The sequence below is a fragment of the Aythya marila genome, assembly GCF_965140915.1.
Source record: "Aythya marila genome assembly, chromosome: 6".
Classification (NCBI taxonomy): Eukaryota; Metazoa; Chordata; class Aves; order Anseriformes; family Anatidae; genus Aythya; species Aythya marila.
The window spans coordinates 28,164,110-28,187,647 of record NC_139047.1 but is presented as its reverse complement, the minus strand read 5'-3'; the positions used below and the strand labels follow the sequence as shown (position 1 = coordinate 28,187,647).

The following is a 23,538-nucleotide window of genomic DNA, read 5'->3' as shown; positions in this document are numbered from 1 at the left end:
CCACTGCCTGACCACACTGCAGTGTGTGGAACTGCAGGAAGCTTTGGTGCTGAGCGTGAGGATTTGAATAAGAGCGCTGAGGTGGCTTCCTGTGCTCCGGGAAACAGAACTTTGTCCTATCTTGTAAAGGAACGGTGTTTCATGAAAGTATTTGCTTGGTGGGTATAGGAGAGAGAAGACTGAAGCCCCTCTGGCAGGACCAGCTGCAGTGCACGTGGCCAGGAAGTACGGGCTCGCTGCAGGTAAGAGGCAGGATGTGTACACACCTGGGCTGGGGATGGCGAGCAGTTTAGTCCCAACTGAATAAAAACACCACACAGGCTGAGGTCCCAGGATTTTGGGGGAACCCAGCTGAGTGAAGCACTCTGGGCAGTCATGGTGGGATTTCTCCTGGTAGGTGCCTGGCACTGCCATGTGTTCTGCAGTGCTGCTTCACTCCAGCAGCGTGGGGACTCCTGAGTGGGAGCAGCCGTCACCTGCAGCCACGTTGGATCCAGTTTGTTGTACAAAACCAAAAGCGAGCATAAAGCTGCGACCGCAGCACATTGGAAGTTCTGTGCAAACTAATTATCCACCCTAATGTGCCTGTGAACGAGCCGGTCAACTGATTATTTGCAGTTTTCAAAGAGAAGAAGCTGAGGTGATGCAGTTACCTGGGGCCAACAGTAAGCTGTCACGTGAGGCACAGTCAAAATTACAGGATGAAGTCTGGAATTTCATCTTGCTTTCTACATGGAGGGGGGGTTGATTCACTCGCATACCAATTTGTCACATTGTGTTTTTCAAAGGTACAATCTGAAAAGCATCGAAGCCCAGCGTGGCCGTGAGCCACCATGCCCGGCCACCATCCCTCACGGGGCTGCCAGCCCAAATCTGACCGATGCGCAGCACCGGCCACAGCTGCAGCCCCCTCAGGGTCCCTCCTTTCGGGCTGGAGGTTTTACGGAGGGCTCTCCCCTCACGGAGGGGACCCGGGCCCCCCGCCACGCCCGGCTGCGGCCTTGCGGGGGCCGCTGGGGCCGGGTGGCGGGGCGGGGCGGCCGGGCTGAGGCGGCGCGGAGCGGCCGCACTCGGTCCCTTTAAAAGGCGGCGGCGGCGGCGGCCGTGGCCATTGTCTCCCGCCGGGTTTTTTCCCCCCCTTTCGCCGCCGGCTGCCCGGGAGAGGAGCACAAGATGGCCGAGCTGGGCAGCAAGGGGGTGACGGCCGGCAAGATCGCCAGCAACGTGCAGAAGAAGCTGACCCGGGCGCAGGAGAAGGTGAAAGGGGGAGGCTCGGCGGTGGCGCGGTGCTGCGGGGTGGGATTGGGGTTCCCGGAGCCTTTCGCTGTCCTCCAGCCCCCTGCCCTGTCGGCAGCCGGGGGGGGGTTTGTGCTGGCCGCCCCGCAGGGCTGGGGTCTCCGAAAGGTGCTGGGGTGAAGGACGAGCGCAGCCTCCCGGGCCTAACGCTGTGCTGCTGCTGCTGCCGCCAGGGAATTGGGCTGGTTTGCTGGGGCTGGGGATGTGCTTCTAAAATGCAGGGGGCGAGGAGCAGCCCCGGCGGCTGCCCTCTGCCTGCCCTGCTCCAGCAGCCGGGGCTGCGGCTGCAGGGGGTGACAGGGCGGCAGAGCCGGCCCCCGGTGTGCAGCCGCGCACCCCGAGCTCCTTGCGGCTACTGATGTGCTCTAGCCACCAGATGGCAACCATATTTTTGGTTAATTCTGAGGTAGGTGGTGCGGGCTGGGCTCCTGGCCTGCTGCTGAACCTGCTGCGTGTATCGATGCGGCTGGCGGGCCCTTCCCCTGCCTCCTGTCTGAACGCACACGCAGGTGCTTTTCCCAAAGGAGGAGTTTTCCACAAAGTCTGGAAGTCCATCGCGTGTCCTTGCTCATCCCCAGTCACCATCAGGGGATATGGGAGTGATAGCAATTAAGAGCTTTGCTGCGGGTTGTAGGGGGCTCACATGATGTGGAGTCGGTTGTTTGTCGCTTCACGCAGCGAGTTTCCCTCTGAGGAGAAAAAGAAAACAAAACCCAAAGCGCTTGCCTAATAAGTCGACGCAAATTCTAGGCCCTTTGGCTGTTGCCATCCGAATACAAACGATGCAGCTTTGCTCTCTCGGTTCTTCAAAAAAAAGAAGAAGCAAAAAGGCATTGCGTGGTTTATCTGACTGGCTCCTTCATACTGCTGGCACTTCGTCTCCAACGAGTCCTCTTTTATGGAGCATTTGGTATTTTACAGTTGTCTTGAAGGGACAGGCTCTCACCAAGACAAGCACATTAATGCAAGCTTGCAACTTACGAGGAAAGGCAAAGTAGACCACGGAGTGAAGACGTCAGTGGTTATGGCATGATGCTGGTATTAGTACTGTGGCATTTGATCTGAAACTGTAGATACGTGCTGCTGTTTATCAGGAAGGTTAAACCACACATCGAGAGATAAGGACCAGGTCTTTAAAAAAGAGAAAAGGCTAAGCAGAAACCTACAGAGGTATGCCTGGGTGCACAACAGACGAAGCGCTTAAAAAAATACTGGATTTTTCTGAAGGGAAGCTAAATGAGTTTGAACTTTCCTTTTTGAGGCAAGAATAAATTGAGGCTTAAACAAGCTGACAGTGTTCCTTTGACGTAGCCTCTTTCAATCCAAATTTAGGATAAAAATTCTTTCCTTCAGAGTGCTATCTCCCTCCCAACTTCGGCCCTAAGGCTTTGACTTCGGCAATTTCCTTCATGGTGAATTTAAGCCTTGTGTTAAGCAAAGAATGATGTCTTTTTGTTCAATGCAGAATTCACACTGAAACGCTGTACACATCCTTTTTTCCCTTCTGAGATGGCTATTATGTAAAGCATGTAAGATATTCTTTCAGAAGTGCTGTTTGTTTTGAGCCTTTCAGCAAAACTATAAGCTATTTTTGGAAGGCACTTTCTTGATTCAACAGGAAATATGGGGCAGAATGGTTGACTGTGCTGTTTGCAAAGGGGTGGTGCACCCTTTTAACCCCTCTCTTTATTTAAATGTAGCCTCAAGTTGTAATACTTGGCCAAAATTTGCCTGTTGTCCAGTGAAACGTATCAGTAAGTTGATGCATCTGTTGAGAGGAGTGTACCTGGCCGAAAGAACTCTTGCAACTATTGCGAACTTGTACATCGTCCTTCTCAACAGCTAGGAGATTTGGGCTGAGTTGGACTTTGTTCATCCTATTGTTATCTGAAGCATTTTCAGACCTGGACTTTGAGCTCAGAGCTTTTCATAGGTTTTCAGCTTCTTAAAACTGAGTAAAATTTTAATGCCTCCAGTGTCGTAGTATCTTGGAGAGCCCAGTCTTTGCATGCTCTTTTAACTTTGCCAATGGGTATTTGACAATAAGGATTTGAAAGTTTTTGTCCTTTATGTCTGTAATCTCAATTAAAATTTATGTTTCTCTGTAGTCAGTTTTTATCTTATATTTTGGAAAATGTTAAAAATCCTCCCTATTTACATAGTTCTCATCCTGTTTGAAGAGTGTCCCATTCTTGGATATGTGAATCTGCACATGCACAAACATTTCTGTTTTAAACAAAGTAAAATCACATCTCGGTGACTTGCTGCAGTCCTGGTGTCAGGTGCTCTCTCTGGGACAGTCCAGGAGTGGGTTGAGTTCACGAAGCAAATGGACTGGGTTGTTGCTGCTTGGCTGGCAGCGGGAGCCCCCCGTCCCGGGATCGAGCTCCTTGCTTTCCCCCAGCAGGTTCAGCGGGGATTCAGAGCGGGGAAAAAAGGGCATTGGCTGCAGGGAGGTGGGCTCAGGGATCTGAATTGCTCAGAGATTCATAGACATTTCTGAGGAGACAAATTGTGAAGTTGACATTGGGCTTTTCTCTGGAGGTTTTTGTGTGTGTGTGTGTGGAGAGGAGTGGAACGGGATGAGCTGTGTTTCCCTTTCTAGATGTTGCAGCTTCCCACAGTCGGTGTGTCCTGCAGGGGCTGTGCTTGCTGTTTTCATTTGGGCCAAGTTAGAGATCTGAAACCAGGTTTTTGTGGGGTTGTTCTTTCTGCCGTGGTAATAGACTGTCGTATTTTTTCATTCTTTTACTTTGTACCAACACGTGAGTGCATCCCCTTTTCTCCCTCAATTTCCCTCACCAAAGGGGAAGGATTTGGCCCAGGACCTGATGAAGTACAGCTGTCCAAACCCCCTTGTGTCGGGGGTGCCGCTGAGGTTGTAGACCCTGCCACTCATTGCCTTGTTGTGTTACCATGAGATGTCACTTCTGCTTTCTGTTCCTGGCTCGCTTTATCCCAGCGATGTTTACCCTTGCGCATCTTTGCAGAGTTTCCCCAATTAAACCTTCCGATAGAGCATGGTTCTGGCTGCACAGCCCGAGGAGCTGGGCTGTGCTCTTGGCCTCGCAGGGCTGCTGTGAGCCTAGCTGGTTAGAGCTAGGCTTGCCAGTGCTCGCTCCCTGTCAGCTACAGAGCAAAAAATCATATGAATGCCAGTAAACCAAAGGTTTCACTAAAGTATTTGCAGCCTGGCGATGAGAAATAGCCAAGGACATTGGCCTTGAGAAGGAAGGCAGAGGAGTGCTTTTGGCAGGCTGATGTGGCCTGGTTTCCCAATTCTTTTTTAAATTAATTTTTCTCATGTAACCATTTCAGTAGCAAAGGGAATGTCCAGAAAGGATCTTTTCCTTTCCCAGGATCTTAGGCTTTGTTTCTCTTCCCTTGATATCCATTTGCTGTGAACATGACGAAGGTTGTGAATTGAGTGGAACACAGTTTGCAGGAGGCATGGCTTGCATTTTAAGCTTGCTCTCAGAAGATACTTTTTTTTAATTTTTTTTTTTTTTCTTAAAACCCACCAGAAGCTGGAGCATGACAGGTGAGAGCACCTGGCCTGAAATCTTTTTTCTGTTGAAAGAGGGAATCTATATCAAGGAACAGCAACCAAGAACCTTAAACCACGTGTAAATGCAGATGTTCTGCTGTCAGGAGGCTGCCAGCTGTGTGGAACCTCTGCAGAAAGGAGGTTTTAAGCACAGCAGGGTGGATGCAGAAAGCTCTCTCCTTGAGAAGCCAGCACCACGTCTACCTGGCTGGGAGGAGGGGAGTTCCGCCCTGATTGATCCTTCAGCAAAAAGCTTCAAAGCTTCTGCAGTTTTCACTTGGCTTTGCATAGGATAGGACGGTTTGGTGGCAATTAACCTTGTTGAATCAGGGAAGTACAAAATGTGAGACAGCCTGACAAGCTGCAGGAGTTCTCTTGATGATCTGGCATGAAACTTTTTTTTTTTTTTTTTTTTTTTTTTAAACTCCTGGAGAACTCCCTAGGAAAGGGCTTCTTCGTGTTGGCTTGGTTTCTCGAGAGGGTAAGGCTAACGTGACAGGTAGAATCTCAAAGGTACTTTGTGTCTAGAGGTTGCTGGAAAACAGGCACTGGAGAGAGATCTGAATTCATGCCCCTCACGTACAGATGCTTCCAGTATGAGCTCAGGCTGCATTACTGGGTATCGGGTAATCTGCATGGGGCAGGGAGGAGGCGAAATTGGAAACCAGGCTCCACATGTTTCCTCACCATGGAATGGGTTGACTGGCAGGGCATTTACATTGCCCTGCTGAAGGTGCCCCTCTGTCTGCGGCGTTGGCAGCAGTTGTCTTTTAAGCAGAATCTCATGGATGGATGAATTTTTTTGTGGTTGGAAAAGGCCCAGACGTGTTCCTGCTCACTCTCAGCCCCGTGAGCTCTGATCTGACAGCCAGTCCTCTTCAGCACAGCTCTTGTGAGGTCAGGTTCACAGAGTGGCTATGAGGTCTCTTTTCCAATGCAGAGGTTTGGTGAGGCTCTAGGCAGACTAGATTTAGTGCTGCAGAGCTCATCAGTCAGGTAGGTGCCTTCAGACCTGTCTGTCCTCTCCGTCCCTCGTGCATGTTGATTTTTCCAGCCACAAATGTTGTTTTTTGCAACATCACAAGTGCTCTTGTCACGTAACTGGCCAAACCATTCAGGAAAGCAGCCTGAGGTGTTTGCTGTCTTGCAGGACTGGGGTTTTGGGGTGGAAGGCAATAGTAACAAATAATGCAGGTTTTGTTTAATTCCTGACCCTGTGGGCAGACTGACAAGATCCTGCTGTTTGGGCCCAAACGTGTCGTAAAGCTCCTCTTCCAGAAACTGTCAGAGAAACAAGAAGGTGACTGAGGCTGACAGCTATCAGCGAGGCTATTTTTTCCCCTGTGTGGTGGTGGCAGGACACCTGAGCCGCGTGCCGTGTGAGTCCTGCCCTTCGCAGGGCTCAGCTTACAGTGCTGGCTGCCTACCTGTGCGTGCCGGGGTCTGGCCTCCTCCCCACGAGTGTGCACGGGCAGCTTGATGGTATTGTAGAGATGCACTCGGTTTGCCCAGGCAGAACGGGCTCTTGCAACCCAGTCTTCACCTGGCTGCAGCCTGAGGGCTCAGCACGGGGGGCTTTTAGGAAGCCCTGGCAAAGCCAGGGAGCGCAGACCTGCTTTGGGATCAGGCTGCCTTGCTCTGCGCTGGGTTTGGCCAGGAGTCTGCGTTGTCCACCTGCAAGTAATGAGACGGGGACAAGTGCTGAAGTATGAATAAAGCTTCCTAGGAGAGCTGCTGGCAGGTGGAGTAGGGACCAAGGTCCGTTTTGACGTCAGCCTGTGCTTTAGGTTTCTCTTGAGGGACTTCGTGTTTGCTTTTCTTCAACACCTGCAGTACTGAATGTGTGAGTGCAAGCAATACCCTTCCGGTGTTCCTATTCATGCTGAAAGGGGTCGTTTCTCCGAGGAGGGGACTGGAAGAGAGAAGAGAGTCATTTACATTGTCCTGCTAGTTAAAATCTATTTTAAACACGCTATTAGTTGAGCACGTAACGTTGCCAGGACAGGAGCGAGGGACCTCTGCAGAAACGCTTGGACTGTTGGCAGTGGTGCAGGGGATAGATAAATCTTGGCAGGTGGTTTTTCAGCAGGTGCATGCGAGTGACTGATGGGTCTCGGACAGCTCAGGTGTCCCCTGGAACATCTCCTGGCTTTGCTGCCTCTGGAGCTGCTTGATCTTCACAAAGCTGACGAGTGCTGCAGGACAGGTCCAGTGCCTCATTCCTAGGAAAAAAAAAAAAAAAAGGAAATACAGTAATTAGCAGAAAATAGGATTAATGGATCTTTTTTTGATTTAGGTTGCAGTTTTATTTTGCCAACTTGCTTGTGTAGTTTCTTAGCTGCTGCTCAGAAAGCACAGCTTTGATTTGCATTTCTGTGCTCTGAAGGAGCTGTCCTGGTAAATGCAAATAGAAGCAGCCCAACCTGAACAGTTTTCACAGTTGTTTTATTCTCTCTTCCCCCACCCTTCTCCCTCCCAAGTTCCTCCGTGACTGCTGGGAGCACTCGAGAGGGTTTTGGCCACTGGTTATATCTTGAAGGACTCTTGGAAGCCAAGACTCAGGGCATTACACAGACCTAGACAGGTCTCAGTCATTACGAAGCAGCCGTGGCAAGCTCTAAGAACTGAGGAACAGGTCATATGCTTGCAAAACCCTACACAAGTACACGTGTGTAACAGATTTTTTTTCACTATTTAGGATGTGCTGGAGTAAGCCTGCTCAGCCCTGGGGCTGGTAGGTTAAAGCCTTTGATTAGGCACTTCTAGAGGGGCACATTAATTGAGAGGCACTTAGGAGAGTCACAAAAGTGCTGTCTTTCTTTTTGCCCCTTTCCTCGGTAGAAAGGAGAAGTCTGGGTGGCAGTTTCTTAATATAGGCTGCCAGGCGGGATGGAGAGTGCAAACTTTACCAACAGGGAGGAAAGCAGAGCTTAACAGCATCTAATCCTGCCGTAAAACCACGGGCTGCATTTAATCTCTTGATGATACGCAGATATCAAAGCCTGGCCTCTCTGCAAAGATTTGACGTGCGGGTTCAGAAAGCTGGTAACCTGTTTGGAAGTGATTTTATTTTTTTTGCCAGTTCTTTGTTGATCGTGTTGGTTTTATGCATTTTAAGGAGGTTTAGAACTTTTTGGTAGAATTGCCTAAGAGCCATGCTAGTTTCCAGTCCTCTTCTGTTACCTTTTCAGGAGGGAGATGAGAGACTGGAATAGCTGAAGTACCAACACGTTTCACTGGGCATTTCCTAGCGCTTTGCTTTCAAACTGGATTAGGCAGAAGTGCAATACTTGCTTGCCAGCAGGAAGGGAAAGGGAACTTCAATCTTACAGTGACTAGAGTGTTTGAAAACAGAGCTAGAAGTGTTTATGGTGGTTTTTTTTTTTTTTTTTTTTTTTGTTTTGTTTTGATCTTCAAGCCATTTGGCATGATCGCACGGTTGATAAGGCCAGAAACAATAACGTGTCACTTAACCAACTCAGCTCAAAGCTGATTGGTATCTGCAGAGTGAGTGATTGTATCCCCTTGGGTTCCTTGGGAATGGTGCCACTGATGGATGTGCACGTATGCAGAACACACAGACTTCATGAAGTATAAAGGCTGGGATATGAAGATGGTGTAGATCTCTGCATCTTCTTCCTTAACAGAAATGCTGACGGTGTAGCTCTCTGGTACCCTTGCATGTGACACATTCCTGTAAATTGTGGTAAGTCTTATGACACTGCGAGTTCCAGGAGGCTGAGTGTAGAAGGACCGAACTTATTTCTATCCCTCCTTCCTCAGCCATTATGACGGATAAAAGGAGCAAAAATGTGAGGGGGAAAATAGTATATGAAAAAAGAAATGCAGGGAATTAATTTTCTGTAATTTGTATGCTTAGTGCATGATGTTTGAATTGTCATGCGGTAGGCTAGTGTCCAAGGCAGATTCCTTCATCCCATCCTCTTTGGGTGGTGGAACGTGGCCCATCTGGTCCAAATACTGATTCTGACACAAGACCAGAAAGGGGAGCGAGTTGTGCCAGGGGACAGCATGTTTAAAGGGTTACTTTGGAAACAGATTTTGGGAAAAAATAAATAAATAAATAAATTGTGAGAACAGTGCCATGCTCTATTAGGGAAACAATGCTCAGGAAAAGTTGTTTTTTTCAGATGTAAAAGTATATTTGGGGTCTGCACGGAAATGCTCCTCAAGGTATAGGCTCCTCAGTGGAGGAATGAACAACCTACTTTGTACACTGAGCCAACGCGACTGGGGACTTTTTTTCTTTTGCCTCCTTAAGCTGAGTAGCCATTACAAAATGAGCCTAGCTGTGTGTTAATGGACGTAAACCACTGCAAGAAAGTACCCTTGCTGATAACATTTGTCCTTGTGACGTGCAGCCGGCATGGCTGCTTGTTAGCACCAGCAGTGCGACCGCGTTATGTGTTGCTGAAAATGGACATTCCCCATCCTGTAACTGTTCCAATGTAAGTACTGGACAGCCTCGGTTAGTTAAGATGCTTCTGTTTTATTTCAGCAGAATCCATATTCAAGTTGCTTTTTAGATAACTTTTGCAGAGGTTCAGTAAGGGTGGTTTTGTAGGTAGGGGTGCAGGGCTGTTTTTGAACGTCGGAAAATTCATGAAAATGCATAAGCCACAGGAATTGTGAAAGAGAGACTGGCTTTCTTTGGAGAAGAAGAGCAGCTGTATGTGCAGGGGCTGAGAGGGGAGAATGAGGACCATGGTAGGAAGGGCAAGGTCAGAGAAAACTGAGGGTGATGTGATGAGTTGATTGTGGGTGCTGCGTCAGTGCACTGCATCCGGGCTGCTTATAGACTAGGGCTTGTCTGCAGATGGGTACTGGAGTCAAGTGCTGGACTTAGAGCTTTTTGCCAAGCTGGAGGCTTTTGCTCTTCATTCCCTGACCCTCAGTGAACATAAATAATTGCGGAAGGAAGTGAGCATTACCAGGGATGGATGACATTACGGTGTGGCTGTGGGTATTAGTAGGTGAAAAGAGCTGGGCTGCTCTGCTGGGTCCTTAGAGCTGGGGTGGGAGGATTTAAGTGGGGTGCCTTGGAAGCAGCCCATCCCGTATCTCCAGCTCGGGCCTGACTTGTTGAGGAGGCTCCCTGCGGGGAGGCATCGTGGGGCTTTTCCTTTCCGATGACAATATGGACAAATTCTTAGCAAGTACATTGGCAAGGAAGCCAGGGGGCTTACACCCGCTTGCAGAAGGAGAACTTTGCCCATCAGGCCAGGCTCTCAAATTTACTGTTACTCATCCTACAACTCCTCTGAAGGCAGGCCTCTCGGGGGAAAAGAAGAGCTGTTCAAAAGCTGCTCCCTTCTGGCTTTTTGTAGTCTGTGACTCCAGATTTTTTTCACTAGAGGATAACACGTGACTCGCTTTGGAAGAAGCAACAAGAGATAATCATCTGTGTTGCTCCACATGTTCCCACTTTGCTGGGACAAGCCACATCCCGTATCCCAACGTGGCCGTGGAGGGCAGCATTCCTAAAGCTTTCTTTTGCGTCTGATCCTCTGCTGCTGTCTCCTTCTGACTCAGGGAGATCCAGCTGCTGATCCAGATGTCTGCCTTTTCCCTCTGCCCAGCTGTGTGTTACATGTTCCAGATCCGTCCTGCATTTCAGAAATTCCCATCCCTGTTCAGCAAGGCAGCCAGCAACCCTTACAGGAGCTTTCCTAGCCTCTTAAGGGTTCTGCATCTAGCCTGTGGCTTCTGGAGTCCCTTTGCTCATGGCTCTGCCTTATAAGAGCTCCTCTGCCCCCTCTCCTCCAGCACACACCTGCTCCTTTATCTCTTTCTTCAGCTCAGCATGGCCCCAAATGCCTTTTGTGTTTTGTCCTGATTTGGTTACTTCATTTTGCATCAGTGGCTGCATAAAAATAAAAATACTTCTTGCAAATGTATCAGCACTTAAAATGAGGGTTGCTGGGGAGGAGGCGGAGGACATGAGAAGGGGGATTTGTGCAAACAGCACTATTTATGTTATCTGTTCCTCTTACTAGTGTTACTGTCGGCTATAGATAGGGTTTAATTAAGCGATGTTAAATGCGTACCCAAGCAATAGACGTGGATGTTGCTCAAGTCCTGGTGCCTGGAATGTCACACTGATGCCAGCTGAATTAAGTGCTGCCATTTGGCATTATGAGCTACCCAGCTTCAACGCAGCTACAACCCAGCTCCATAGTTGTCTGCTTTTTTGGTCTCTGCTTTGATACCTAAATCTCAGCAGGAGTGTTTAAAAGGAACCTGGGCTTGGAGGTGCTCAAACGGCTTAGGCATGGACAATTAGCTGCAATTATGTGAGTGTGGGCAGCAGTGTGGTGTGCCTGCACTGACCCAGCCACGCCACCGTGTTGGCAAGACGAGAAATGGCCTTCCCCTGCCGCCACAGCGCCGGTCCCACCACACCATCACTGAATCTAGGCTTGAAAGATGCGAGAAGCTAAGCTGCAAAAACCCTGGGTGAAAGGAGAAACACTTCGAAATGTTGGAAATGGTCAAGGGGATAAAAATCTTCCTGTGCAAATTCTTTGCACTTAAGAATTTGGGTCAGTACTGTGTGCATGCCTGAGAGCTGTCCCTCGTAATGCCCTCTGGGGGAAGAGGTTGGCTGGGGCCTGTGGTTACCTACCGAGGAGAACTTCTGCTCCACTGATAGGCCCTGCACAGAGGTGGGGAGAGGTAATGCTTGCACAACATCCTGAGATTTGGCGATTTATTTGTGTCCTCCTGAGCAAACTGCAGAACTGCCTTGAGGAAAATAGCTCTCGCATACCGGAGACGTGCTGTGTATTTCCCTTAACTTCCAGGATGGCTGTTTTCATGTGGGAAACAGTTCTTCTGAAGGCTAATACTAGAAATACAGAAGGTGGGTTAATTTTCTCTTGCAACAATGTATTATAAGACACAATGTATGTATTTAATATGTAATATATGTATTAAGATACAAATTTTTAAGTTAATCTTTGCTTATGCTCAGATTGCAGTTTAGACTGACTGGCTAATACTGACTTATTTCCGTGACTGGCTTTTTTTGTTGTGCTTTTGCACCACTCTTTCACTCTTACCGTCCCATATGTTGTTGTGAGAGCAGTTTCAAAGGGGTTCTTGCTACATCTTGGTCATTTTGTTAAGTCACTTGAGGGTTTTTTAGCTGTAGTTAAGAAACCACATCCTTAATGTTAGTCTCCTGCCTTGACAGGTAAAGCTTTCCCATCACCCCCATTTCCTTACGGGTTTTATTTCACTTGTAATGTAAGTGGCAGCAAAAAAATAAGTTGCTAACTCTCAAATGAAAAAGTGGTGCCTTTATCCTTGATTACCAGGCTAAATTCCCAGTGAGCCTCGGGGTCAGGCCAGCAGGTTGCACGTGGTACAACCTCACCCAGCGCTGTCGTACCTGTAGTAAACTAACTGGGGCTTAATGCACGCATGTAAGGGAGAATCCGAGCCCACAGCTGCACAGATTAGTGAAATTTAACTTATCCTCTTTCTGGGATAAAAGGGAAAGCAAAATGATACAGCAATTCTGTGCCACCTTGATTGTACGGTGTTTGGGTGCTTGCAGCATCTTTTCTGTTGGTTTGTGTTGCACCAAGGTGGTTTCCCCTGTGATGGGTGCCAAAGCCCGCCCCCTCTCCCCAAACCCTCCTTTTCAGTTCGTGCTCAAAAGTGAATGTTGCTGGGAGTGGTTAATCTTCAGAAATGCAGCCTGTTGGGACGCTGGAAGAGAAGCCAGGACTCCTTACCATCACAAGTACCAGCTTTGACATCTGCAGTGCAGTCTGGATGCCAGTGATGTGTGAACAACTTGCCAGGAGAGCAGAAAAAAGATGCTGCTAGGTCTTCTCGGGATGATTTTTCCACACAGGGATAAATAATGTTCGATCCAAAATCACTCTTAAATTAGGTGAGAAGATGCACAGAGTGGGCGGAGGAGGGGAGGCAAAGTATTGGTGCAGGACTGCAGTAAGGTGCTTACCCAGCCAGGTGTCCCAGGGTGAGCCAGGACGCTCTTCCAGCAAAAGTGCCCTTTCTGCTGTGCTCCAGCTCTGTTCTGCAGAGCTGGCTCCATGAACGGGCTACGTGGGTGGAGGCTCTGGAGCGCGATATTCCCACTGCCATTACCTGCGGGGTCGCCGTGCCCTCTAGCACAGACTGCAGCCGGAGTGGCTCTGCCCTGCCGCAGTTGCGTGCTTAAAGAGCATTACCCCGATTATCTGGGAGGAGGATTAATGGCAGCTGATGGGTAGCTGGGGCTGCGTGGGCAATGCTCGCTGTCTGCCCTCCCAGCCATGGGACACGAATACCTGTGCCCCTGGCCCCGTACAGGAACAGGACCACGGGCTGCTATACCAGGGGAGTGGAAGTTCACCGTGGTGCATGGGGCTGTGATTGAAAAGCAGGACGGGGCTGCCGAGGGGGCTGGGGAAGCGGCAGGCATTGGAAACAAAATGCTGCTGGAGAGCCTGATGGGCAGCCTGAGGCGAAGGGACAGCTGATGGCCCTGCAGCATGTTCCTCAGGCCCCGGGGGTGGCACGGCTCTGAAGACAGGCATGGCGTAGATGCAGAAGGGTATCAAAAGCAGAGAGGGATATTTCTGGGCAGAATGAGTAGGGACAAGGGCTTGAAGGGGCCAGAGAAGAACCTAGCGATTCTGGTATTTTCAGTTCCATCATGCTGAGGATCAAGGAGTTCCTTGTCCAGGAATTATTAATTCCTTGTTTTGCGGTGTGGAGAACAGAACGCAAAACATCTTTTCCTCCTTATCAGAAGAAACAAGCGCTTGTTTGGGGAGGTGCATTTGTCATGCTCAGTATCTGCTGCCTCCCCTGCTTCCTTCTCCATTCTCCTTTGAGCTATTGCTGGGGCTGCGGCACTGATGTCTTCTTCATGTAAACCTCAGCTCCCTCGCACCCTCTGAACTTAAAGACTTGATTAATGTCCCTCACCCTAAAAAAAAAAAATAATTAAAAAAATTGGAGTGAGATGAACCCTATTCAGGAAGAATGTATTTTTCAATTCCTCTGGTTTGTTATTGTATTGTATTGTTATTGTTGCTTAGCAGAGCTGGACTGGGAGCGTGTATCTAAGCCCTTTCTGTTTCTTCCCACTTTTGAGATAAAGTCTTTCCAGCAATGAAGCAGCTGGGGGAGATGCAGGAAGGGCAAACCTGGGCTCTGAAAGAGCTGTGGGCTTCTGTGCCCTATCTGAGCTCTCACCTGTAAGAAGTCAGTGGATGAGAAGATTAAAAAATGGAAGAGGGTGTGTGTGATGAGACAGATTATTCCTTCATTTCTTCGCCCCTTTAATTTCTTCTTTAACAACCTTCTTTAATTTTCTGGCTGTAGTAACCATCTGAAGATGATTTTTAATCATAGGCTATTATCCCCGCTGGTAATGGTAGGCTTTCTGCTAACTCTGAGCATGCACCAACCTTAATTGGTTTTTAATGTGTTATCCTGAAGCTGTGGCCAGGCCAAGCAGGGACATTACCAAGTGGCTGGGAACTTGAGGAAGATGTATGACAACAGCATCTGTTTTCATGGCAACAGGCTGAGAGATGGAAATTGATGTATGATGCTTTCTGGTGCTTTCACAGCCTGGCTCTGCTGCTGCTTTACTCAAATCCCTTGATCTGCTTTCTGTTTGTTGCTGTCATTCTCCATGGTGTTTCTTCTAGCTGTCAGTCAGGGATGGCTTGGGTTGATTTTGCTGTGGCTTTTTTTTTTTTTTTTGAAAAGGTGCAAGTCAGGATATCGTCTGCTGAATTCAGCTGTAGCTGCTCTGCAAGGGTCTTGCAGGAGGAAGAGGAGTTGCTGCCGTGAGATCAGCCAGTTCCCCTGGCCTTTGGCTTGGCAGGGAAGCGTGCTGGACTGATGCAGCTCGTTTCGTGGGGCTTTGGCACTAGCTGTGGCCAGCAGTACACAAACAGCTACAAAATGAGAGGCTTGGGGAAATCGCTGTGTATTTACCTGTGCTAGCATGTCTTGGGACTAATAGTTATGCATCCTGTATGCCTCGATCCTGTCTCTCTCAAGCAGTAAGTCTCACTTTGAGAATTACCACCTGGGGATGTCTGCAAACCCTGCAGACTGGCTTTTGCTGCACATCTCGTGTCCTTGCTTTCTGGAAGGAAAGGATGCTGTGTGGCTGAGATTCAGCCTATGCAAGGCTGACTGGAGGTTAGAAAAGTAAGCTGTATTTTTCATCCTGCCATCACCCAGCTCTGGGAGGCTGAAAGGGAGCCAGGAGCACAATCAACGTCTTTGTTTCCTCCAGCAAAAGCTGGGCTCGCCTGTGTCAGAAATCTTATCTTGCCAGCGTGCTCTGATAACGCAGTGGTCTCGGCAGTGGTAAGGAGCAGCGTTTAGGAGCTGTGGAATCGTGCGCTTGATTTTTATCATGCCTCCTCAGGGGCTTGGTGAAAATGCTAGCCCTGTTATGATAGAAAGGAAAGGTATTGATACGGAAAGGCACCATGATCTGTACGGACCCAAACAGCGTCTGGGACAGAGGCACATTTTCAGTGCAGCTTTTCCTGGTCTTAAGGGGAGCCGTGACAGTTCCTCCATTCCTTCTGTAATGTTTAATGTGTTGACCTACATATAATTTAAGTTCACTTCTTATTCCTGCTGTACGTTGTTGTACAGCCACAGGCGGGGTGTTTGTTCTTGAGAGATCTCATTCTGACATCTGCAAACAGTGAAGAGGAAGTGATTCTGTGCTGGAGTGGAAAAATCTTTGTGTGCATGCTGCCTAGCGCACTGAGCCATCGCATGCTGCCTGCTCTGCTCTCCCAGCAGCCCTGCTACAATGCCGATCAGACTGTCCTGCTCCCTGCAGCAGCAATTGGTTATGCCTGTGCTGTGTGTGGTGCTGAAGGTCGGCAGAGATGGGCTGCCTGCCTTAAACAAGCGTCTTTGGCTTGTTTATGCCCCTGCTCTGGAGCCTGGGATGAGAAAGGCAGCATTTTGTTTTGTGCTGGCAGTGCGCTGGGCAGCACCAGTGCTTTGTGTGGCGCATTGTTCGTCCGGTGCGGAGGAAAGTTCTGTGCTTGTTTGGGAGGAAGGAACATCCCAAAATGTCCCAGTGGGTGGGCGCTGATGGGGAAGAACAGCTGCGGCTGGTTACTTGTCCTTGGCAGGGTGTTGGTGATCAGTGCTCATCCTGCACGTATTTCTCTCCCTTCATCTGCTTAGCAAAGTACCTGAGCATTTTTTGATAACATCATCCACACATCATTCAAGTTCCTCCTCTCAGGCGCTTCTTCCACTCTGTAATCCCCAGGACTTGGTAGGAAGCCAAGTGCTTGCGGGCCTGGATGCTCTCATCGGGCAGCCTGCAAGGAGGAGGGCTTCCCCCGGTGAGATCCGGGGAGCCCCAAGGAACCTGTTCGTGCTGCTGTGCTCCCAGCTCCCTTTTGTTATAGGAAAAAGTGCCCCTGCTTTAACCTTATTTTCCTGCTGTCACCTCCAACAACTCACTCTTTTGATTTTCTTTCCTCTCATTCCAGACCAGCCAAAACACAGACAACTCAACATCTTCCCAGAATCCAGTGACGCTGCCTCTGTGATCCAGCCTGCATGTAGTAACAGGGCTCTGGTTGTGAGAAGATCACACGTCAAGCTGCATTGGCTCTTCTCTCATTCAGAAATTTAATTAGAGATTGGGGCAGTATACTGTCTGTGCACTGGAATGGCTGTATAAAATTAGGGACCTTGCATACTTGGGTGTCTCAGCTGGTATCATCCTTTGAATGATGACACACTTAATTCTGGGAATTAATTTGGGTTTTTCTTCCTTGTCTTGTTCCTGCTCATTTAGTTGCTTCCACTTGACAGTCTTCTGACAAAGCCAACACAAAGCAAATGTCAAAATGCTCCTTGGCTAGACCAGCTCTCTGCAGAGCTGCTACCTTTGTGGAGTCTAGCGATGTACCACATCCTAGGTACAATTCTGTTTAATGTCTTTGTTAATGTATCTTCAGCAAGGTTGCTCTGACACGCAACTGGGAGGAGTGGCTGATATGCCAGAAGTTTATTCTGCTGTCCAGAGGGACCTCAGTGGTCTGAAAGGAACCTTGTGCCGTTCAGCAAGGGGAAGTACAGAGTCCTGCACCTGGAAGAGAACAACCCCACGCACCAGTGCGTGCTGGGGACTGACTGTCTGGAAAGCAGCTTTGCACGGAAGGACCTGAGAGTCTTGGTGGACACCAGGCTGAGGGATTGTGGAGTCTCCATCACAGGAGATACTCAAAACTGCTTGGACACATCCTTGAGCAACCTGCTCTGGGTGGCCCTGCGTGAGCAGGGGGTTTGGACCAGGTGGCCTCCAGAGGTCCCTCCTGACTGGTGATGATGAGCCCTTATCACCACCAATAAACATTACCTACTTTCAGTGACAAACACTGAGCTTATAATGCCTGTGAAGTCTCTGGGTTCTGAGTTTCATCTTCCCTTAAGAATCTTCTTTCTGGCAGTATCAGCTTTCTGGTAGATAATCCAACCAGTTTTGTCTGTCATGGATTGGCATTTATTTTTTTCTGTGGGGCAGCTAGATGGAAGCTAGGCACAAAAAAAGTACTTTGGAATTTTGCCATTACAGATTTATCTGCATAATTTTATACAGCATGTGGCATAATTTTATACTGTATGTGGCTTAGAGCAGGAGATTCCTACTTTTTCTAACTCGAGTCTCAGCAAAACCTTTGAGGCATTATAGAAAGTGTGCAGAAACTGAGGTTTGGCAAAAACTCTTGGCGAGTGAAGCCAAAGTTTTCAGTAAATAAGCTAGTTCCTGAAACATTTTCAGGTTGACTGAGTTTGCCTGAAAATGTGGCTGGCTGATTTATTTCCATCTTCCTTGCATAACAGTGTTTTTTTGTTGTTTGTTTGTTTCTTTCTTTTTTTTTAAATTTAAATACCAAGACTAAAATTCATCAGATTGTCTTTGAATACAAAAAGATTTGGCTGCATTTCTTCCTCTTTAGAAATGGGAATGAATTTTTAGCTCTGTTGAAATACAAGTTTGGCAAGTCTAAATCTTGCTGTTTTCCAGGGACTTCACGTGCAGAGACAGGACACGTTCTGTTCAAACTGCCCGGACACTGAAATCCAGCCCTGTAGCCAAAGATCCATCCTCGGTCAATGTGACTTAGTGAAAGCAAAGGCCCAATGCTTTGCAAGAGTGCATAGGCAGGCCCTGCTGTTGGGAAAATCACTTCCACCGCTTGTGAGCCAGATTGGGAAATCAGAAACCATCGGTTTCTTCAAACCCAGATTGGTATTGCTATTTTTAATTGAGGTTTGTTTCTCAATCCTGTTCAGCACATGGCCGCTGATGTGCTTGGGTTAGCACAAGGGGTGACAGTGATGCAGAGGCAGGAAAGGGAGTGGGAAATGTGACTGTTTCAGTGGCCACATTGGGAGAGCCTCACGAAACTGTGGCCTCTGAAGAGTCTCCTCCATGCTCTAATTCTCCAGGCCCAGGCAAAGCTTTCTCTCATCCCTGAGCCGCACAGCTCCATTCTGGCAGTGAGGGTGGAGGAGATGCTCTATCCATCTCTGCTGGAGGACGTGCTTCTAGGGAGGGTCCTGTTGTTTCTTACAGGAAGCTGCAACCATCAGCCCTCTCCCCAGGGAGCAATTAGGTGGCAGTAGTTCTGAACGTGTTGTGTACAAGCCCACTGCAGAAGATGACTTCTGCATCTTCAAGCCAGTGCCTGAAGGCTCAGATCCTATGAGTCTATCATATGGTAGCCTTCTTCAGAGTCTGGGTCCTTGAGTGTGCAGCCCCTGTCTGTGCGAGGCAGCGATGCCCAGAGGTTGGGAGCAGCCCAGGCTCTTCTTTCCTGCCCCCATCCTGTCTCTGAGCATGGCTGGAATGGGTCCCCGGTGACTCTGGTGTGGCTGTGCTGAAAGCCTCCCATGGACAGAGGCTCCTTTTGTTGGGAGCTGCAGCCCTGTGTGTGGACGTGCATCTCGGCACTTGCCTCTCCCACAGGGTGTCATGCACTGATAGCGCAGCCTCTGGGGGTGCATGTCCCTCAGCTCAGGGTTGCTACCCCAGCCAGGGGTGTTTCTGATCACCCTGCTCTGGGAGAGGGAAGAGAAAAAAGGTTTGCACAAGAGGAATCTAAATATTGTGTGAATGTGACCCTCTGTTGGCAGGTGCAGATAACAAGCAATGAGTGGGCTGGGACTAAGGGACTTTCACAGAATGGTTTGGGTGAGAAGAGACCTTAAAGATCATCCAATTCCAGCCCCCTGCCATGAGCAGGGACACCTTCCACTAGACCACGTTGCTCAAAGCCCCATCCAGCCTGGCCTTGAACACCTCTAGGAATAGGGCAGCCACAGCTCCTCTGGGCAACCTTTGTTCTCTTCTGTCAACACTGTTGAAGATGTTTTGTACAGCTAAATCTTTTTTTATTATTATTTTTTTCCCCTAAAACTTGTCTTTGGTTAAGCAGTCCTAGCATTTAATACTTTTGCAGGGCATGCAGCACAAATACTGCCATGCAGCACTAATACCCACATTCAGTGGCTGCTGAGGAGGAGAGGTTGAGCAGCAATTCGGGAGCAGGGGAACACCCAACTGGTACAAAAACCTCTCCTCCCTGCTTGGTTTTCTGTTCTCCTTGGCGGGAGCTCTCTGGTTCCTCTCCTTGCTCAGCTGCAGTCACGGGGCTGTTTGAGGAGGGGAAGTGAGACCTGTGGCAGGTCCATCAGGGAGGTTTTATGCTGTGTCCGTGGCTGGCTCCCTGGGGAAGGGAGGAGGCAGAGCACATCTCTTGGTAATGAGATACCAAAAGTTTCTGTTTAATCTGTGAAAGGCTGTCCTGCATGCCAAGCAGATACCTGCAGCATCATCCAGTGTGGCTGGGGAACCAGGCAGCTGCTGTTGATGGTAGCCTCAGTTCCTGCACCTCTTTCTCACAGGTGACAGCAGAAATATTTAGGTGATGGCACTTGCCTCGCGGGAATGAAGGCACAGAGCAGTGTGTACGTGCGGCGTTTGTTTTTCTGTTGTAGCAGTGTGGATAGCAGCAGCCATGGAGCTCTTGCTGGTTGCTGTCATGATTCATTTTTATTAAAGTCACGCCAAGCCAAAATTAGTATAGAGGAGCTGCCCAGGAGGCTGATGTGACTGTGCCGGGAAGACAGCAGCGTGGGCCAGCACGCATCCTTCTGGTGACGCCCGGTGTGCTGAGGGAGGAACGTCTTCACCCGCTCGTGGCCACGGTGCCTGCAGGTCAGAGGCTGGCTGCAGGATGCTACAGGGCGTGTAACCAGGCTGGGCCGTGTTCAGACACCTCGAGTAGCTCTGTGCTGGGGGATCAAGGAAGGGAGGTTGCTTGTTTTCCCCCTGATTTTTCCCCAGGAATGGTAAGAAAACATATCTGTAAGGTTTTTGGACATAAAGCTTACTACTGCTGTGGTTCTTTATGTTCCCTCCCTCCTTGCCTTTTAAAATAAAGAGGAATATGCTTCATGAAGATGTCTCATACCTGCCCCTGAGAGATGGATTACAGCAGGGTTTCAAACCTTTTCTTGAATTGTGGGGCCCTTAATTTTCTTTTCCAGAGGTTTGGCCTTCTCATTAAATGTCAGACATGCAGCTTGCTCTTCGTGGCTCTTCTTTGTGGGCCTTGGAGCCTGCAGGCCGCATACTGAAAGTCAGACAACGTTCTCCTACCTTCATTATCAAATCTGTAATTTCAGCCCATGATCTTCTGGCCTGACTGCCTGGTTAGCTCCCTGTGCTTTCTGCTCTTTAAGACACAAAGCGAGTATGCTCAGGAAAGCTGCCTTTACCCCCTGGGTGGGAATCAGTGGAGGCAGTGACTGGCCTCCCTTCCATGGGCATCACCGGGTGATTCTCCAGGCCTTGTACTTCTCGCTCCGTGTTGATGCCAGGTGAACGTTAAAGAGCTCTGCGTGCTTTGCAAAAACTCCCCTGTGGCAGAGCAGTGCTGGAGAGTGGGAGTGCACTTCCCTGGGTTCCTCTCTCTTGTAATGCTTCTCCTAACTTTGTTAGCTCACCACCCATGTGTTTTCCTCCCTCCTCTTACCACCCATGGAAACCCAGCAGAAGGGGAATCCTGCTTCCCTGGGCGTGTGAAGAATGCAAGCTAACACGTTTTGTGTCTGAGGGGATTATCCCTGTGCCTCAGCTGAGTTCATCCCTCCTGCTAACTTGCTGGCATTGTAGCAGAGACACCAAGGGATGGAGAGGCTGCAGTTTGCAGTTCCTGCTGTTGGGTGGTTGATTATTTTTTTTTTAAGGGGTTTGTGAAATGTTGCTCAAGTTGGGCTTTTCTTTGCCCAACAAATAGCTGTATAGGAAGCTTGTGGAGGGTCTGTGCCCTCACGTGGAAATGAGACATCTGAATGGGTTGCCCAGGGGGGTGGTCGAGTCACCGTCCCTGGGGGTGTTCAAGAAGAGGTTGGAGCTGGTGCTCAGGGACATGGTTTAGTGGGTGATGTTGGTAGTAGGGGCATGGTTGGACCAGGTGGTCTAGGAGGTCATTTCCTACCCTAACGATTCTGTGATTGTGATTCCTGTGTGTCAGCTGTAGCAACTTTGTCTGCTTTGTGGAAAGCCAGATCATCTGTCACTGTTTGTGCCCCATTTGATCTGTTCATCGCTGCCCTCCCTGCTCCCCTTCAGCACAGATCTGGACTCTGTGGGGTTTGTTCTCTGAGAGCTCAGTTTTTTGAGCAGCTGAACAAAACCTTAAATCACTCCTGTCACTGCAATCTCAGTTCCCTTCTTTTGCTGGTTCTGCCTTTATCCTGACTTCAGCAGCAGCAAGAATAGGCGCTGAATGGGGAACCACCAGGATAAGGCTGGTTATGTCAAAGCAAAAAGGAGATCTAACCTCAACTATGGACCAAATCTGCTGCAGGGAACTGGGCAAGTGGGGAAAAAAAACTCCACCCTGCTGTATTTAACTTGTGGGATGAGAAAGGACAAACTGACTTGCACATAATAATGTGGAATAATATGTGTTTAAAATGGTGACTTTTTTGTGAATTTTCAAACACGTTTCTCCCCATTCCAGAGGCAGAAGCTTTTCCAAAAGCTGCTTGGGACAATGATTGTTACCCAAAGCTGTACTTGGCAGTCTGCAGACAGATGATGTTTAAATTACACAGGTTTTAGAGTAGATTACCCGTGCTGTTAGCTTTTAGAAAGGTATTTAAATGCTTCCTGTACAATAGTGGCACAAAAGCTTGAGTGTTCCCTTCTTGCTCTTTGGATTTCACACACGGCTTTTGTGATGGTGTGTGCCTCCCAGAGCACAGCGGAGCTGGCTGCAGGGCGTACAGGCATTTTAAAAGCTCCACTAGCGAATCTGCCTCAAGATCCCAGCCTGGTGCCTTTGGCACTGTGGTGGTGAACTGGCTTTTCTTCGGCAGTGCAGAATATAGCTCAGCTTCTCAAGGCGCAGCCTGACCGGTTAATGGTATCAAATCAAGTACGAGGTGAAGAGTTGAGCCTGCCAAGTTTGCTCCTGTTCCAAAGCACATAGCCAGGCCCTTGTGTTTTCCTACAGCACCATCGTGCCTTGTGGCAGCACTGAATAAAAAGAAAAAAGGTGTCTGTCAAGCTTCCCAGTAGAGCTAACACAGCTCTGTGGGTGGCTGAGACAGGGGTGTCTGTATTGCTGCAGGTTGAGGCCAGGACCTTAAGTGCCTTAACTGCAGGTCAGCCAGGGCTCTAGACTCTGGACAGACATTTTTGATTTTCTTGCTAGCCTGTGCATCAGGTTAGCACCAAATGACTCAGAACAAGTCAGGTGGTCTTTAATGTGGTGTTAACTGGGTTGTTATGAAAGCACCTTCGTTATTATGACAGCGTGGCTGAAAACTTTGACAAAATCGGGTCTTCCTACAGCAAACACTTCTTTTGTCACTCAGCTTTCAACTTCAACCAAAACAAAGCTTTGAAAGGTAGTTTTATTGTGTGTTTTTTTTTTTTTTTTTTAAAATCAAGCTGAAAATTCTCATAAAGAAACCGTGAAAAGGACTTTGCTGCAGAAGTTTTTGGTGGGGGTGAAAGCAATGCTTTCTCCTTAGCTCTGTGATGAACCCTGAGGTGGTTGGGCAAAGCCCTGCGCCCTGAGCTTCAGGCATGAGGGTGAAACGGAGGGCACAGCTGAAGCTACAAGGTGCACCAGATTTTCTTCTGGAAGCCAAGTCCCTTTCTGACCCTTGGGCTGTTTTCGCTCATCTACTTACCAGTTGCAATGACTGATTGAGCTCATGAAGACTTAATGTTTTATAGTATTAATAAGTAGGTGAATCCCCATAATAAATGAAATCTGTGCTAAAGGAGTGTGTGTTGCAGCACAGATGTTCCCCTTTCTGTTAATTACCTCTGTGATTATGCTACAAGTGTGGTGTGCACAGCACTTTGTTCCTGTTGTAGGCACGGACTGGGATCCAGCTTTATAACACCTTTATTTCCACTTCAAGCTTCCTGTAAGTAAGGCAATTGGCACACTTTAAAAAAAATAATAACATGAGCAACCCTGCAAATATCAATTTTTTGTCATCTTGAAAATGTTCTGGAACTTTCCCTGTGTTGGAGTAAAATTATTCCCCATTTTTTATTTAATGAGAAGCAGTGACCTGTGTAAATAAATACCAGGAGGCTTTATCTTATCAAG

At 48.6% G+C, this 23,538-nt stretch overlaps 1 protein-coding gene across 7 annotated transcripts in view; it reads left to right on the top strand.

The window, feature by feature from the left end:
• Positions 1–1,105: 1,105 nt before the first annotated feature.
• BIN1 (bridging integrator 1) overlaps positions 1,106–23,538 on the top strand; it is a 91,935-nt gene continuing 69,502 nt past the window's right edge. For all 7 annotated transcript variants that reach the window (XM_082763672.1, XM_082763670.1, XM_082763674.1 and 4 more), the window contains exon 1: positions 1,106–1,257. In XM_082763672.1, coding sequence (XP_082619798.1) covers positions 1,174–1,257 — 84 coding nt within the window. In that variant the 5' untranslated portion in view covers positions 1,106–1,173. The remainder of the gene's footprint in view (positions 1,258–23,538) is intronic.